The sequence below is a fragment of the Trichechus manatus genome, unplaced genomic scaffold (genome assembly GCF_000243295.1).
Source record: "Trichechus manatus latirostris isolate Lorelei unplaced genomic scaffold, TriManLat1.0 scaffold00002, whole genome shotgun sequence".
NCBI classification, from domain to species: Eukaryota; Metazoa; Chordata; class Mammalia; order Sirenia; family Trichechidae; genus Trichechus; species Trichechus manatus.
The window spans coordinates 44,879,714-44,898,230 of record NW_004443938.1 but is presented as its reverse complement, the minus strand read 5'-3'; the positions used below and the strand labels follow the sequence as shown (position 1 = coordinate 44,898,230).

General features: G+C 38.1%; 1 protein-coding gene across 1 annotated transcript in view; it reads left to right on the top strand.

Moving 5' to 3' along the window:
• The window catches only part of LAMA2 (laminin subunit alpha 2), a gene marked incomplete at its 5' end in the record, with an annotated part of 457,095 nt that extends 440,575 nt beyond the window's left edge, over window positions 1-16,520 (top strand). The window contains 7 exons of the mRNA XM_012554936.2: window positions 4,808-4,920; window positions 5,236-5,425; window positions 6,880-7,035; window positions 8,750-8,903; window positions 12,099-12,229; window positions 14,182-14,404; window positions 16,250-16,520. Coding sequence (XP_012410390.1) covers window positions 4,808-4,920; window positions 5,236-5,425; window positions 6,880-7,035; window positions 8,750-8,903; window positions 12,099-12,229; window positions 14,182-14,404; window positions 16,250-16,407 — 1,125 coding nt within the window. The remainder of the gene's footprint in view (window positions 1-4,807; window positions 4,921-5,235; window positions 5,426-6,879; window positions 7,036-8,749; window positions 8,904-12,098; window positions 12,230-14,181; window positions 14,405-16,249) is intronic.
• Window positions 16,521-18,517: the final 1,997 nt, after the last annotated feature.

Below are 18,517 nucleotides of genomic sequence, written 5' to 3'. Positions count from 1 at the left end.
ATTTGTACCACCCAGGGGCTCCATTCAGGCATTAGTGTGTCAATATTACTACAAATGACCAATACCCACCAAAGAACTCATATGCAGAGAATTAACAAAATTCAATTTCTCAATAAACAGCTTGAGTCGGAATATTATACTTCAGAACCTTAAAGTTAGTGCTGTAAAAAGTATCTTCCACTTAGTATTCATCTATAAAAAGAGCATCACAAATACATGTCCAGCTTCTCAGATGTGATTTTAGCCCACATTTGTTAGACAGGTTATGAACCTGAGAAAGAAGAAAATTATGCAATTTTCATGAACCGTCTTTATCTGGTGCTTTCAATGACAAGACCAAATATCCAGTTTTGATAAAGGCTATTTAAATTTGTGCTCTGGATCAATCTGAATTCAAAGAATGTTTATCAACCAATCCTATGCTATGTTGAATCCAATAACTAATTTCCAAATGCCAGCCACCAGCCAGCCAGTTGCAAATGACTACGGCTTAATTTTGACCTAAAATTAAATGCATAACAGTGTGAGAGTGGAAAGGTGTTCACCCCATTACTAATCTGCACTATTCACTTCCTAAACACTTTCCTAAAAGAAGCATGGCTTCCTTCTGAATCCTCTCCGAACATGTCACTACTCTCATCAACAACTGCCAAATGTAGATCCCTCACCCAGTGCCTGTCTGACCACAACTAGTAACCTGCCAAGCATAGACAAACAAGCAGCTAGTACATTGTGTCCTGGTTTTATATCACATTACCCCCAAGTATACTTGTAGTGAAGGAGCCCACGTGGTGCAGGGGTTGAGCACTTGGCTGCTAACCAAAAGGCTGGCAGTTTGAACCCACCAGCCCCGTGAGAGAAAGATGTGGTGGTCTGTTCTGTAAAGATTACAGCCTTGGAGAGCCTATGGGGGAAGTTCTACTCTGTCCTGTCGAATCGTTATGAGTCAGAATTGGCTCCAGGGCAATGGGTTTCGTTTTTTTAGGGATTTGGTAGTACTTTAAAGAGTCGCCACCAGGTGGCAGAATTGTAACGTGTTGAGATTGATGAGCTCTACTGTGACCCTGATTTTTATTATTGTTGTTTTAACACATTTCAGAAACCAGTGTTTCCAAAACAACACAGGTAAAGCATCATGTCCATAAACATGATGACTCTCCTCAAGTTCACATTAGCTTGAAGGAGGAAGATTCATCTTGCAGTGACCATGTGTTAAAAGTTCCTTATAATTAGCTCATTTGAAGACTCTTCCTCCTAGCCCTCTTTCTTAGTTTGATGACTATAGGAAGGAATCAGGACTGAAAACATCCTGAATGACAAGATTGTTTTATTCTTGTGCGAACTATGGGAACTTTCTGTTCCATCTCACATGTTCCTCTTTAAAATGTTAGAGGTTAAAAAAATAAAAAAAAAAGCTTGAAAGCCAGGATGAGCAGTATCACCTGGGAGGGACTTGAGGGAGGGGGAGGAGAATACAACAGCAGGTGAAACGCTGAGAAATGGCGCTGTCCTGCACGTGTCCTAACATCAGGCGTGTTTTCAGATACACCCAGCAAAAAGTGATGCTAAGCAGACATAATCCATTTTTGTCTCCCTTTAACCAAGGGAGAGGGGGGATCTAGATTTGTACCCCAAAATTTACCAGATTAGAGGCCTGAGAATTTTATTCCCTGTATCAATTCTAAAGTAGATACATACAAAAGTATTCTTACACAGGAACCTCTCAGTCCTTTTTCAACCATCAGTTTTATAAAGGAAGGTGGTAGAAGTTTTATTAAAGAAATATCTGTAAGCTCCCTCTCATTGCAAATCAATAATGGTAAACATCTGTTCAGGATGTTCTGAAAGAAAAATGAACTTACTGTACTGGTTTTATACTTTGTTGGTTGCCAACTACAGTGATGACTTTGTTACCACTGTATTCTATATCGTTGGTCAATCTGAGAACACTGTTTTATTAACCACTGCTTCCACCTGTTTCTCAAGATCCACCTATTGCAGAAGTGAAGAAGGAGCCCCACTGGAAGGCTCTCTTCTTCCTAAATTTTAAGTGGATATTTCACGCAATGGAGCCCTGGTGGAGCAGTGGTTAAGAGCTTGTCTGCAAACCAAAAGGTCAGCAGTTCAAATCCACCAGCCTCTCCTTGGAAATTCTAGGGGACAGTTCTACTCTGCCCTATAGGGTCGCTATGAGTCAGAATCAACTCAGCAGAAATGGATTTGGTTTTTGGTTGTATGCAATACTTCTCAAAAGGACCCTTACAAAGTCCCTGTCCTTTTCTGCTCAGAGGTGTTCCTAACATGACTTAAGCAGGGCCCTTTCCATCTAGAGTATCTGATACCACGTGATGGAGAACTACTGCTCAGCTCAGGACCAGTTTTGGAAATACCTGTACAGCCTAGCAGGAAGCAACTGTATCACAATGTTAGGGCCATGAGGCAACATATAAAGTCAAAACTCTCCAAACATAATGCTACTAACAATAAACTATCTAATCTTTGCAGCTGCCACCTTGATAATTTTAAAAATTATATTAGAAACGTTATTTTATATTAACATTTTTATATATTAACTAGGAGTCCTTGGGGGGGGGTGCAAACAGTTAATATGCACAGCTGCTAACCAAAAGGTTGGAAATTTGAGTCCACTCAGAGGTGCCTCTGAAGAAAGGCCTGGAGATCTACTTCTTAAAAAAAACAACCATTGAAAACCCTATGGAGACCAGTTCTACTCTGACACATATGTGTTGCCATGAGTCAGAATCCACTCGAGAGCAACTGGTTTGTATTGGCTTATAATAACTAGACAAGTGACCACAATTTTAACAATGAGATGGAAACAATCTGGTGGTAGTTTTCTTTTAGACTACACGTTATTTTTCCCTAATTCCTCAACATTCATTGATCTTTTCAATCCCTGAGTTTTCAGAGCTGAGGGTTAGTCAAATTCTGCCCCCAGTGGGCTTATATCTGGTAAGATTCTGTTAGAGATTTCCAAGGGGAGATCGCAGGCTACTTATGTGTGTTACGATGGTCCTCTGTACAGGAAATGTCCTGAGAGCTTGATAAATGTTCCCAATTATGTTAATAGCAGCCCTGACTGCTGAGACACTAAGCCTCCAAAGCCTTCTCCTTTCGGGCTCTCTCTGCAGGCAGTGTAATAGGCAAGGTGCTGCACGTTGATTCCGAAGATGCTGCACGTGTTCAGCTCTCTGAGTGAACATTTTCCTGTCCTACCTACTGGGTTTATGCATATCTCAGGAATTTCAGCCACAGTCTGCTTTTTATAATTGACCGTATCCTGGGGCGTAAGAAAGAAAATACCTCCATAAAGACCAATTTCATAGCATTTCAAAACATGTAAACCTCTTACCTGCTGTGGCAGACAGCTTGGTTTGACTAAGCTCAAGAGAAAAGAGAATGAGGCTTTTCCTCACCGAGTAGAAATAGTCTGTGTACTGATGGGTCATATCTGAGGTGCATTATTCGGGAAGAACACTTCTCATCGAAGAGGCTACCTTGGGCTGCTCGAGAACCTCTGCCGAGTCAGCGCTCACGGGGCAGTGGCCCATTGAGAGCTATTAAGTGCAGATCTCAAAAACAGATGGTTTGGTCAGAGTGTACAGGTTATTTATTTTCTCATGTACTGCATGTTCTACAAGCCTTTCTAACCAACCTGTATATGGAGCGATCTTGAGAAAACAGAAAAGAGGGAAAAGAATTGTGGCTTTGGTAATTTGAGAAGCCTTGATACTCTGTTGAGCTGAGGGTTACAGTAGTCAAATATGGTCCACTTAGCCAGGACTGGCTATATAATTTGCAGGGCCTAATGCAAAATGAAAATTCAGGGACCTTTGTTCAAAAATTATTAAGAAATTCAGGATAGTGACAGCAGAGCATTAAACCAAGTGACTGCATAAATAGCACACCTATGAAGTCAGCCCTATATCTAACTCTCTCTCTTAAGCACCCTAGGATGCTGATCTTTGAACAGTGGCAGCTGAAATGGTGTATGATGAGTTACATTGAAAAACGTGCTTGGTTGCCTAGCAACTGGCTAAGGACCTGAATGAGCTGACTTGCAGGTTTAGATACACCATCTTGAAAGTCTAAATTCATGGAAACCTTCTAGTGGACCAATAATTTTCAAGGAAAAGTAATATAACGGGGAATGGGAATGGGGAGGGCAAGAAGAAAAATGTTTTTCTACTGTTATAATCTCCTGGGTGGCTAGCTTGTCATTTTCCCTGTTACAATCTTCTAAAACTCCTCCTGAGCAAAGTAAAAATGAAACGGAAATTCTAGTTTCCTCAGAAATAAAAGCAATGTTTTTCCTTAGAGGATAATGAAAATATTAGTTAATCAATAAATATTTGTTGAACACATTCATTTGGTAATTCAAAAATATATGATAACTGATTCACATTCAGTGGACATTTAATAATCAGTACCTAGTATATAGTAGAATACAGAGATAAATAAGAGTCCATTTTTATTCTCAAGGAACTTAAATAAGACAATACAAGGACACCAAGCTAATATATCAGAAACAATTAAACACCAGCAGAGGGTCAGCAAAAGAGAGGAAGACCCTCAACGAGATGGATAGACACAGTGGCTGCAACAATGGGCTCAAGCGTAGCAACGATTATGAGGATGGCGCAGGACCGGGCAGTGCTTCGTTCTGTCGTGCACGGGTTCACTATGCGTTGGAACCGACTCAACGACACCTGACAACAATAACATTACGTTTTCAAAGAACAGAGTCCGTAACTTCCTTTCTGTCTCTCCCCTTGGTATTTTACAGGGTCCTTGTGCTGCAGAATCAGAACCAGCTCTTTTGCTGGGGAGTAAGCAGTTTGGGCTTTCAAAAAATAGTCACATTGCAATTGCATTCGATGACACCAAGGTTAAGAACCGGTATGTATTATTCTGAGAAGTTTTGCAAAAACTGATAAATGGAAGTACTGAGTATTTGCATTTAATCAAGTTTAATCAACTATATGTATGAATTAATGAAGTATGTGGTTTGTTTTTTTTAAATTCATCCAGTGTAGTAGAGAATAGAATTATATTTTTCTGAGCCTGAGGAGCCCAGATTAGGCAATCAGCAGAACTGGAGAGTCCTCATCTCTGAGAAGGTTTGCTGTACTTCTATGGAAATGCGCTCATGATCTACCATCATTGTATCTTAGAAGAATGCGCTGTTTTATTTTGTATGCTTTTATTTCACAGCCTCACAATTGAGTTTGAAGTGCGAACTGAAGCTGAATCAGGATTGCTTTTTTACTTGGCTCGGATCAATCATGCTGATTTTGCTACTGTTCAGCTGAGAAATGGATTGCCCTACTTCAGTTATGACTTAGGAAGTGGTGACACCAAAACCATGATCCCCGCTAAAATCAATGATGGCCAGTGGCACAAGGTATTATAGACCCCAAGATACTGGCAGTGGCCTCAGATGTGGGTACAGAGTACAGGTGGTAGCCATCAGTGTTCCCCTACTGCCAGTACTGTTTTGCCAGTGCAGACACTTGCTATGGGGCTACTGGAAAGTGGCGGAGACTAAAAATAGAGCAAGTGCCTTATAGAGCTGCCACAACCTTGGAAAATGTGGTTAGACCTGGGTAGGTTTACATCTGAGTACTTACATGCTTCATCATGGTACTAGACGGTTCTATCAAACATCTGCCCACAATCTAGGGCCAGGCAGTTGAAGACATTTTTCCTTCTGGAAGTGAGAAATATATGACATTGGAATGTGTTAATCATAAAGCTCTATTTCTTCCATTTAAAGGAAGAATATTTATTCTGAGATTATATTGTCCCAGTTTTAAGGTACTAAAATGGCCTCTCTTTTATGAAATAATGTTTGACAAAACTAAAAGTTGTCAACACGAGGATGGGCCCAAAGAGTTACCCCACACACACACCCAACCCCTACTGGTCTGTGAAAAACCAAAGAGTTTGGAATCTTTGCTATCTTGTGTTTAAAGGGCTCTAAGGTATCATTTCCACCTACATTCATTTGAAACAACTTTAAAAACTTTGGCTACACCCAGAAACTGGTACTATTATGGTCACAGAAGGCTTATTTGACAGCTTATTGTCCTCTTTGGCATGATTGCAAATAGATAATATACTGCCTGATTAAAATAAAATCTCAGAATTTATGTCTGCATCTATGATAGCCTCTTAAGTAAAGCTTCCCAAAGTAGACCAATAAAATGTTTTAATTTTTGGAGTAGGATATCATTAGTTGCTGGATTTGATATATTAACTTTTGACTTTTCATATCATATAGAAAGCCAAAGAACCTAAAATAAACAAAAGTGCAAAGTCTACCCTTCCTCCCTGGCTTGGTACTAATCAGGTGCTACAGAAATGGCAGTGCAGCCTGGTTGCACTGCTCTTCCTTTAATTCTGTAGAGAGGGGCAGAGTAATGTAGGCTATCTAAAATTGTGTTGATTAGCCCAGGCTTTGCTCAATCTAATTAATGCACGTTTAAACCTGGACTTTCATTTTGTAGCCCACTTAATTCATGACAGTGCCATCCATCTGCAAGGTTCCTTCCAACATGTCTACCTCTTGATACAGATGCACACTTGGCAACCCATAGAAGAATCTTCTATCTAAAACTTACCCAGAAAAATTTCGTACTCTTTTAGAGAGAACAGTAATGAAGAGGACAGAATTTGCAACAAGGAGATAGTTTGCAACATAGGCCTAATTTCACTTATATTATAGGCTTCACACACACGAGGCACTCAGTGAAAGTTATTTCCTTTTTCCTTAGGAATATGATAAAAGTTCATGTCTTATACTCTGTTTGAAATTTGTCCAAGCTTAGTATTAATGGCTCCTCTTGTTTTTTGTAGATTAAGATTATGCGAATTAAGCAAGAAGGAATTCTTTATGTAGATGATGCCTCCAACAGAACCATCAGTCCCAAGAAAGCTGATATCCTGGACGTTGTGGGAATGTTGTATGTTGGAGGTCTACCGATCAACTACACTACCCGAAGAATTGGTCCAGTAAGTGTCTAATTTGTTTCTTTGTTGTCTAAATAATTGGCTGAGTTATTTATTCATGTATGTATTTTGAATTATTAGGTCACATTTGCCCACAATCAATAAGAAATATCTTTTCTGAAAACTGATGGAAGATTTTATAGGAAGATTTGACTATGAAAGGCAGTATCACAGACCAAAGTGGGGACTCTGGAGCCAAACTCCCTTGGTTTGAATATCTGCTTCACTATTGACTAGCTGTGTGAGCTTGAGCAAGTTACTTACTTTTCTTTGACAAAGTTCCCTCATTTATAAAATAGGGTACTAATGTTGTGCTGCTATCTGCCATTGAGTTGGCCCTCAACTCATGGGGACCCCATGCATAATATAGGATTGGACCATTGTGATCCACAGAGTTTTCATTGGCTGATTTTTCAGAAGTAGATCACCAGGACTTTCTTCCTGGTCTGTCTTAGTCTGATAACTCTGTGAAACCTGTTTAGCGTTACAGCAATATGCAACCTTCCACTGACAGATGGTGGCTGCATTTGAGGTGCATTGGCTAGGAATCCAACCTGGATCTCCCACATGGAAGGCAAAATTTCTGCCACTGAACCACCACCAAATGAATAGGGTTGCTGTAAAGATTAAATGAGGTAATAGATTTAAAGTGCTTTAAAAATTACCTGTCATATAGACAGCAAGGAAGATGATGATGATGGTGTTGATGTTCATGTTTCAGGACCAGAAACTTAGCATATATCGAGAGATTCAGTATTTAGAGTACAATTATCCAATATTGGATTCAGAATTTAAAGTCTTCACAGTTTTGTAGATCAATATTCACAAAATAATTTTTTGTCAAACCATCTGTCTTGGTTTGCTTTGGATATCATTATTCGAAGAGCACAGAGGATTGGTGTTTTCAGAGAACACATTGCGTACAAATGTGATACATTTCTATACTGAAATTAGAACACATGATAAATATATGTAGATTTGTTAATTCATCAAAGACAATTGCCCATTATAGTGTGGTTCTCAGTATTTGACTTCTCTGTGGACGATCAATACTATTCTTCTTTCATAGTTATTGCCCTGTCAAAAATGAGAGTCTCTGAATTAAGAGTGGCAAAAGTGATTAATGTGAGTTCCCAAAACTAGATGAAGTATACTGGAGCAGAGTATGGTTGATTTATTTCTAGAGTTCCTGAACACCAGATATTTCAAACATTCAAGTTTTATGGGTATGTGCATTTTCTTAGGGAAGGGTACACTGTTTTCATTAGATTTCCAAAAGGAAAAAACACTGAACCAAACCTAATTATCTTTTTCAAATAGAATTGAACATCAATTATGACAAAATGTATATGTAGTAAATAAGCTATTAATAGAAACCTGAAATCAGGAGCATAGAGACTAATTCAAAATTATGACATCCAAGTGGGGCGCACAGCTCTGTCAAGCCAGTGGTCCCATTAGCGATATAGGAACCACCTCAAATCAGAATGATCATATTCTAGGCTAGATACATTCTAGTTGAGAGGTACAACATAGGAATCTCTGCACCATGCTGTGAAGTCTGGGGTGATGATGCAGACCCTGACAGCCTTTGGGGCTGCTATAGACAACTGACTAAAGATTACATACACAGAGCTCCTTACAAATGATTGCATTCCACATAAAGGCAAAGGTCTATTAAAACCTGACATTTGTTTTTTCTGACTTGAACATTTAGGTGACCTACAGCATTGACGGCTGTATCAGGAATCTTCATATGGCAGAGGCCCCTGCTGACCTTGAAAAACCAACTTCCAGCTTCCATGTTGGGACATGTTTTGCAAATGCTCAGAAGGGAACATACTTTGATGGAACAGGTTTTGCCACAGCAGGTGAGGTTCTTCCATTCCCTTCCTTTTTAATAGGAACCAGGTACAAATATTAACTTTTTGTTTTTACCAAAAAAATAAAAGTCCCTGGGATCCTAAACTAGTATCTTTTATTTAAACCAGAAATGAAATTTACAGAAGTAATAAAAATATCTCTTAAAAATTAATGTATCTAATTCTGATAATGACTATTAGAATAAAGTAAAAGGCTACTTGCAGAGTTTATTCCATCCATTTCCTTCACTGGAAATCAACAGTGAAACAAGTGAAATTCTGCAAAATGGCTTATATATTTATTCTATGCAATTTTATGTACTTTCCCATGTTCCTCTTCTGCCCTTCTAAAGATGAGACACCGTCTTCCTTTCTCCCACTCCAGTGTTTTGCAGGACTCATTTCATGCCTCTCCCCCATAAAGCACACATACTTGTACCCATTTCTTGTTGATGGTGATGAGTGCACCTTTCCCAAACTTTCGTTAAGCATTCCTCCCTTTCCAATGAGCGTTTCTAGGACAAATTTGGATCACTGATAGTGAATGTACAACGTGGAAATAAAAATATGAAATCACTTCTATATGATACTAAAATAAATCTGACATTAACCTACTTTAAAATAGAATATTTAAGCATATAATTAAATAGACACATTCATTTGTTCATTAAAAAAATGAACATATAATATGTACAAGCTATTATGGGAAACAGAAGTAAATAAGACATAGTTCCCTCCTTCAAGACTGTATTATCAAGCAGTAAGATTCCATATGCTGAGAAATCACAAGAAAACAAGTAGGAATGATTATGAATATAAAAGACATACAGCCAAGTTCTGTGAATATTTATAAAAAAGATTAAATTTGATTGGGAAAATCAAGAAAAGTTTCATGGAGGAAGTAGCATTCAGCTAGGATTTAGAAGACGAGTTTAGCACTGACATGAAAAGATACGGGAAGTGGAAGGACAGGGCCCTCCAACAAAGAGTATAGGTAGAGAACCTCACCTATGCATAAGCAGAAAACAGAAAAACGTAGGAGGGTTATACTGAGCGTCAAATTCTATGCGCTGTGGAAGTCCAAAGCCTTTAACCAAGATTTCTGCAAATACACAGATGGCTGATATTCTCTTGGGTATATTTGATGGCAAGCATATGCAGTCAATGGATTGATTTGCCATCCTGACTGGGCTCTTCAGGTTCTATATCACTCTACACCAGAAAATTAGCCATTCCCAGTTTCCAAGAACCCTTGCCACCCCTCAACACAGAGTATAATACAATCTACATCAGACTTGGGTGGTCAGGGGAGAAGGTTACTTCACTGGAAAACATACAGCTTCAATTTAATCCTTAGACATCTTTATTCTTGAAAGCTTTACAGTCACCCCATCACTGTTTTGTTTTCTTTTGTTTTTGCTGGCCTCTGCTCCTCCCCACTGTCCTCAGCTGAACTGCTTTATGTCATTCCTCTGTTCTCTTTTCTTGCATCTCCCTTCAGGAACAGAAACCAATTCCTTCTGTTTTGTTTTTCAAAACAAGTTACTTCTTTTACCCTTTACTTTTAAGATCTTTTCTAGGCCCGTCTTTGCCCAAAAAAGCCTTCCACATAACAAGTTCCACCCTTCTTTGGAGACAGTTGTGGTTACCCATAGCATGTATTTCTTCTGCTGTCTAACAAATAGAAGATATGGAGAAAATTTTCATGAAGTTCTTCCCTAATACTCCATGTCGTTGATGTTGTATAGCATGAATCATAATAAATCAGTTTGTTTCTTTTTTTTAATAACATTTTATTTTTGGTGGCAAAATTTACAACCAAACATACCTCCATTCACAGTTTCTACCTGAACAGTTCAATAACATTGAGTACATACTTCACATTGTATCACCATTCTATCTCTACCCATATTGTTTCATCGCCATTAAACCCTTGAAGTTCTCATCTGTGCTTTAGATTAACTGTTGTCAGTTTACACCCATATAGGTAATTCTTTATAAGAGTGCTAGGCTCGAGGCAAACGTTCTTTATTAATTAGGTTAAACTGACATTTAGTTTAACGATGGCTTCATGGAATAGTTCAGTATCACTTTGTTTCTAAGACGCATGTCTTAAATATTTGCTAAAAACTAAATAAACAAGTAAATCAAATATGAAAAACTGTAGAAAAAAGAGTGAACTGAATGAACTAGAGAAGTCTGCTAAAACCCAGAATCTTCCCATCCAGATAGTACTTGTATTTCCTCTCTTTATAAATAAAATATTCGGGAACTTTTGAACCCTTTCAAATCATTGCGGTACCTTTTAGAATGTTCCAGTAAAATTTTACTGAAGAATCACTGAAAAGCTTTTCTTGCTCAGTCCAACAGAGAGACTTCTAACATCATACCTCACTGTGAGAATCTTTGAGTCAGTCTCCATGTATGTTTATTCATTCATTTATTCAACCAATATATATTAAACCTCCACTATGTGTGGCACAATGGTTAAGGTGATCAGTTGCTAACCAAAAGGTCAGCAGTTCAAACCCACCAGCCATTCCATGGGAGAAAAATGGGGCAGTCTGCTTCTGTATAGGTTAAAGCTTTGGAAACCCTGTGAGGAAGTTCCACTCTGTCCTATAGTGTCGCTATGAGTCGGAATCTACTCGACGGTAATGGGTTTGGTTTTTTGTTATGCCAGATAGAGATCCCTGGGTTGTTCAAATGGTTTGTGCTCAACTACTATCCTAGAGGTTGACAGTTCAAACCCAGCCAGTGGTGCCAGAGAAGAAAAGCCTGGCAAAGTGCTTTAGCAAAGATTACAGCCAAGAAGACCCTATAGAGCAACTCTACTCTGTAAAACTTGAGGTCGCCATGATCAAAATCAACTTGACAGCACAGGATTTTGTTTTGTTTTATATGTGCCACATACTTTGCTAGACACTAGGAATCAGTTGGTGAGCAATAAAGACAAAGTCCCTGCTGTCACAGAACCTACATTCTAGCAGGGAAGATAGCCAAGAAAATAAGCAATAACCAATAAAGTGTGTTAAGTGATATGATGGTGGAAGTAAAGGCCATATGGGAATCTGTAACTGACAGTCCTCATTATAATTGATTAACATATGAATTGAAATCTAGTACAATCATTGCATTGTACAAATTTGAAGTAACATTCCCTAAACTCTACACTACAATTTAAAAAAAATCTTCATTTTACAGTTGGTGGATTCAAGGTGGGATTGGACCTTCTTATAGAATTCGAATTCCGCACAACTAGGACCACTGGAGTTCTTCTGGGAATTAGCAGCCAAAAAATGGACGGAATGGGTATCGAAATGATTGATGAAAAGGTGAATGTCAGCAGTCTGAACATTTCTGGAGCTCCTCTTCGTAATGTCATTCATATGTAGAGAACTCTTATTTTGAACTCTTCAGATGGAAGCCCCACTATATTCTTTGCTTGGAGAAACCTAGATCGTATCTTTTTTTATCCTAGATTATCTCAATTCATGTGTGTTTATTCTGTGGGCCAGTGTAAACTTTGAAAGTACTCATTCCAAAGCAAGCCAGTTGTGTTGACTAATACGAAACCAGGTGGTTTAGATCTCAAGCTCTAATTGTGCTGCTAAAAGAACACTGTTATTCTCCTCTATGAAAACACAGTTTATAAAACTATTGATTCCAATGGAGGAAGGGACTTGCATCAACTAAAATCAGTCTTCGCCTCTGATAATAGGGTAGACACCTCTCAGAATCCAAGGTCTCCAGCTGACATGATATAGTTTTCTCGATTTTTATTTAAAAGCATTCAGATACCATTATTAAAACAGAACAAATTAATAGCAAAAGTATTTTATCAATTTGCTTACCAAGAAAATGGATAATCTAATTCAATATATCTCTTTAGTCCCTGCCTGCCTATCACCAGCAACCTGCAGTGATAGGATCTGTTTGTATATACTTGGTACCTATGGGGAGCAGATGAGAAGAGGAGGTAAAGCCAGAAATTTCACGTTTCCTATTTGGCTATTAAATAGGAATCATACTTCAATTCCATATTTCACTATTACGGTGTTTTTGCCGCCTTCCCAAGACCCACAGTGATCTAAAATACTCTTTCCTTTGCCTTCTACCTGCCTCCCCTCAGGTCCCAAGTCATCCTCAAAGGCAATATAGCAAAAAAAATCCAGGATCTCAGAGACAAAAAGAGTGAACAAATAAGCAACACTTAATGTTTTGCCATATTTTCAGAACACACTTTCACTACATCTTTTTTGTAGTGCGCTTTATTTCATCACCTGCTCATAACTGCAGTTACTATCAACTTGCCAAATGTATCAAGTTCCTATTCAGTGCATATGGACTTCTTGCCAATATCCTGTAAAATCCTGTTACTACAAACCGCGCCCTGCATAGTAAAACAATTAATATTTACAACACTATAGTTTACGAACTTTTCACCTATTTACTTGCACTTTCAATCTTTTTTTAAAAATGTTACTACTTTTCTTTTACTTCTTCAAATGTGCTGTCAATTGTATTATATCTTTTTATTGTTTCAATATGTTTCTTGTCTTCATCAGCTTCAAAAGAATTCTGTCATCTCAAATTTCAGGGACCTTTCCATATTACTAAAAACAGATTTTTTTTTTTCTTTTAGACAAGAATTTCCAATCTAACTTATTCATTGTTAGGAAATTAACTGGCCTTCTGGCTCAAATACTTTGGCACCTGTGACATGAAGCGTGCCCCCAAAAGTAATTTATGTAACTTTTCATCCTGTGTGCAAATAGAGCCAATGTAGGAAAGAAAACTACAATCACAACATCAAAAGTTTAAATTTAAAAACAATGGCAATAATCCTTACAATGTATTTGTAAATCAAATTAGTGAATCAATTTAAACAACATCTTTTAATAAAAGGTTATAAGGTACACTAAGAACTATAACACTCTAAAAAGAACTGTGGCAGAATTGTTCTTGTGTATACTAGGTCTTTTTCTTGTTATTTGACCTCAAATTGTATTTTGCATTTTCTGAAAGCAGAATTATTACCTATTTCATACATCTTGTCTATTTCCCCCAGCAATGCTCAAATACAAAAAACATTATTTATGAATACTGGAAATAACATTTGTATTTTAATTTCTGTCGCATTTTAATTTTTTTTTAATATGACCCAGTTATGTATCAAACTCTTCCAGCCAACATCTTTCCTACGGACCTGATAATTGTACTCTGTGAACCATTATGATACCCTCTAATGAAACCATCTGTGACTGTTCAATTCCCTACTTTCTAGCTCATGTTTCATGTGGACAATGGAGCTGGCCGATTCACTGTGGTCTATGATGCTGGAATCCCAGGGCGTTTGTGTGATGGACAATGGCACAAGGTCACTGCCAACAAGATCAAACACCGCATTGAGCTGACAGTTGATGGGAACCAGGTGGAAGCCCAAAGCCCAAACCAAGCTTCTACGTCAGCTGATACAAATGACCCTGTGTTTGTTGGAGGTTTCCCAGGTCAGTGCTGGCTACCCCAGCAAGAATGCCTTTGCTTTCTTACGTTAGTTGTTTTGAAAATATTTATATTCATATAAATATGTCCAGGAATGTGAATTCAAGTGTACTTGGGCCCTAGCTTTAGAATCTACATCCATAAATAACACCTTCACTAAAATTTCCAGTGTGTAAAATGAGCATATTACTTATACGAACCACATGGGACTAAGCTTTTCATGATAGCCCCCAAAATTTCATTTGTAGGGAGATTGAGACTAGAGGAAATGAATTTGACTTGTAAAAGATATGAAACATTTAACAGAATTGGCACCGGAGGTGGTGTTCTTTCTGATGATTTTAAATTAATATACCAGAGGAATCATAAAATGTTATGGAACTTATTTCCTCAAGTTCTGGAAATCATTGGGTTAAATGTAACTAATTTCTCCCTTAGGTTATTATAGCATTTATATTTATATTCAAAAAAACCCAAGCAATAAATCTGCATTCAAAAATCCCTCTCCAGCCTATTAAGTATAGCATATGAACCACCGAGGGTTACCTAAAGTGCCCATAAATAAGAGTGACCAACTTGATGAGAAATAAGCTAAGTGCCGTTTATTAAGTACTGTAATAATACAGACTCTTGGAATGCTCTTTCATCATTTTGGCAAGAGAAACTTTTGTCCCCAAAGCTGCTTTGCTTAACGAAACATATATTCAGCAGTGGTTGACAGAGAAAAAGATCTAGGAGAAATGGGGACCAATTCAGAGCTCCTCTTTCCAAAGTTGCTTCTGAGTTTTAAAAAGACCCACTTCTGCTTCAATCCGGAGTAACCCCAAGATTACAAAGGATATAATGCAATTCTCCATTCACAGTCTACCTCACTTAAGAAATGGCATGCTAGTTAGCACCTAGTAGGCCTGCTGAAAGAAGGCAGTCTTTCCTTAATAAGAGGAAGAAGCTTTTGTAAGAGTTTTCAACCAATTTAACCTGTTAGGATATACGTTTACAATGTAAGAAAGTAATAAAGTCCCCTTTAAAAACACATGTCCTAATTCAGTATTTGGAGTATTTGATCAATTGCTTTGTTTTCTTAAATGAAATTTAATAGTTTTAAGTCACAACTGTAAATTAGTTCATTCCAAAACAATTCTCTGTTTAATGCCTTAAAATGTATACTTCTAGAAGTTTTCACATTTCATAATATATAACTATAAAAAGTTGTTATTTCTCTATAAACTGAACTGTTTGTAAAGTTAAAACAAACTCACTAACTTCATAAGACAGCCTTCCAGTTTAATCTCAAGCTAACAGCTGACTGTGAGACAAGCTCTTAACATTGCTGTCATTGTTAATGGCCATTGAGTCAACTCCTACTCATGGCAACCCCGTGAGAAAACAGAATGAAATGTTGCCCAGTTCTGCACCATCTTCATGACCTTTGATATACCTGAGTCCATTGTTGTAGCTACTGTGTATTAGGAATGCCTACCAACCTAGGGGGCTCATTTTCCGGCACTGCATTGGACAGTATTCTGTTATGATTCATAAGGCTTTCATTGGCTAATTTTCAGATGTAGATCACCAAGTCTTTCTTCCTGGTCTGTCTTAGTCTGGAAGTTCCACTGAAGCTTGTCCACAATAGATATTTGCTGGTGTTTGAAATACCAGCATAACTTTCAGCATCATAGTAGCGTGCAAGTCACCACAATATGACAAACTGACAAAACTTTACATAAAACAGCCTTCCAATTTAATCTCAAGCTAAGAGCTGACTTTGAAACATATTCATAACATAAAAGCAACTTTTCTAAATTAAGCCTTCTCAGTTTTTTTTTTTTTTTTTTTTTTTTCTTTTTCAGGCGGCCTCAATCAGTTTGGCCTGACGACCAACATTCCGTTCCGAGGATGCATCCGATCCCTGAGGCTCACCAAAGGAACCGGCAAGCCATTGGAGGTTAATTTTGCCAAGGCCTTGGAGCTGAGGGGTGTTCAACCTGTATCATGCCCAGCCAACTAATAAAAATAAGTTTAACTCCAAGAAGGGTCCCTCAAAACAAGTATATCAAGTAAAACATGTATATTTTACCTATGTATGTTAATAAAACTAATTGGTACACCTGTATTAAATTCTTTCTGTATTCAGTTGGTGATAATTGAGATTTGAAACTGAATTTAATTCAGTTTCTTTCTCAAGTCCATGAATAATAAACCAGTTATTTCAATCTAAATAAGAGCTTGTTTTATTTGACTATGTCTGAGTACAAAAGGCAGCTGACCATAAATTGCTGAGTTTGCAACATGCCCTGCAGTCATTACAAGGAGAAGAGCTCACTCAGATGGACTTTGTGAAGGCAACTGGTGGTGCAGTAGTTTAGAGCACAGCTGTTAACCAGAAGGTCAGCAGTTCAAATCCAGCTTCTGCTCCTTGGAAACCCTGTGGGGCAGGTCTACTCTGTCCTATAGGGTTGCTATGAATCGGAATCATCTTGACGGCAATGGGTTTGGTTTTCTTTGGTTTTTGGTTTTTTTTACTCCTATTAATACTTTTTGTCATCCTTTTCCATGCATGTTGGCTTTGGCTTCCTGTCCAGGCCACTGAAAACCACGGTGGATTTGGTGTGTGGGGTTGGGAAAAAATCAGCTCCTATACTCTCAATGTTCGTGAAAGCATTAACAAATCATTTCCCTGATCCAAGTTCATTATTAGAGAGTTAAACTTGCCACTTGAGTGAATACCCTTTTATGCTGAAGGTAGTGAGTATAGATCAGATTCAGAGCAGAGAGCTTAATTACTTGATTTTCTTGTTTGATAATAATTTTTAGGCTTTGGGGACATAGCAGAACCAAGCTCCAGAATTAACAAGCACACATTTGATACTACAGTATTGAGACTTAGGGCTCTTTAAGTTTACAGTAAATGATCACAATCTACACTTAAGAAGAAAGGAATAATGCTGAAATGCATTTTGACCTAGTAGGAAACATAAAACCAGAAACTTAAACATCATTGCATTGTGTCTTTTTGAGTCATAATTTGACCAAACAAATTAATTTCCTTAAAAAAGTCTGCGTTTTGTGCCCTTTTTCTCCTCTCTTTCAGTCATCTGCAAAAGGGTCTTTAGAAGACTAGCCTAGATTTTATTCATCAACTTAAGCAAGAAAGGATTCACTTGCAGTTTTCAGTATAAATGGTTTTAGTCTATTAATGTAAGACATTTAATAAAAACAGGAGACTTCCCTCACAATGGAATTTTTAGCAAATAATAATAATAATAATCTTACCTGACAGTGTTATCCACTGGGAGAAGAAAGGTGTTGTTTCTAATCGAGATGATGGCTAACACACTCTTAGCATCGCATCTTTGGCTAGTTGCTCGGTACAACTTAGCCATACAACTTCATTCTAGAACAATGTCTTAGGCTGGGTTCTCTAGAGAAACAAAACTAGCAATGTGTATGTAGAAAGAGGGAGATTTGTCTCAAGGAAATAACTCATGCAGTTGTAGGGCTGGCAAGTCCCAAGTACGTGGGTCAGGCATCAGGCTGGAAGCATCTCCTGACTCATGTAGCTACACGGGATGACAAATCCAAGATCAGCTGGTCAGATGGCAGGCCACTGGCTCACAGGTTGTGAAAGGTTGATGAATCCAAGACTGACAGATAAGACTTCAGATTGATAGCTCACAGGCTGCAAAGGCCAACAAATCCCAAGATTGGCAGGTAAGACTACAGGCCACTGGCTCAAGTCTCAAGAACTGGAGGTCAGATGATACAAGCTGGATGCAGGATCTAAAGCAAGCAAACAAGCTTTGCCAGAACATCCATATATACATTGGATGTAGGCCACAACCCTGAGGAATCTCCCCTTACAACTGATTGGCTGACTGCATCAGATCACATCACAAGGGATATATAACTACCAAATTATATCACTTTTGTTGTTAGGTGCCTACTCATAGTAACACTATGTACAACAGAACGAAGCACTGGCCAGTCCTGCATCATCTTCACAATCCTTGATAAGCTTGAGCTTATTGTTACAGCCACTGTGTCAATCTATCTCGTTGAGGGTCTTCCTCTTTTTCACTGACCCTCTACTTTACAAAGCATGATATCCTTCTCCAGGG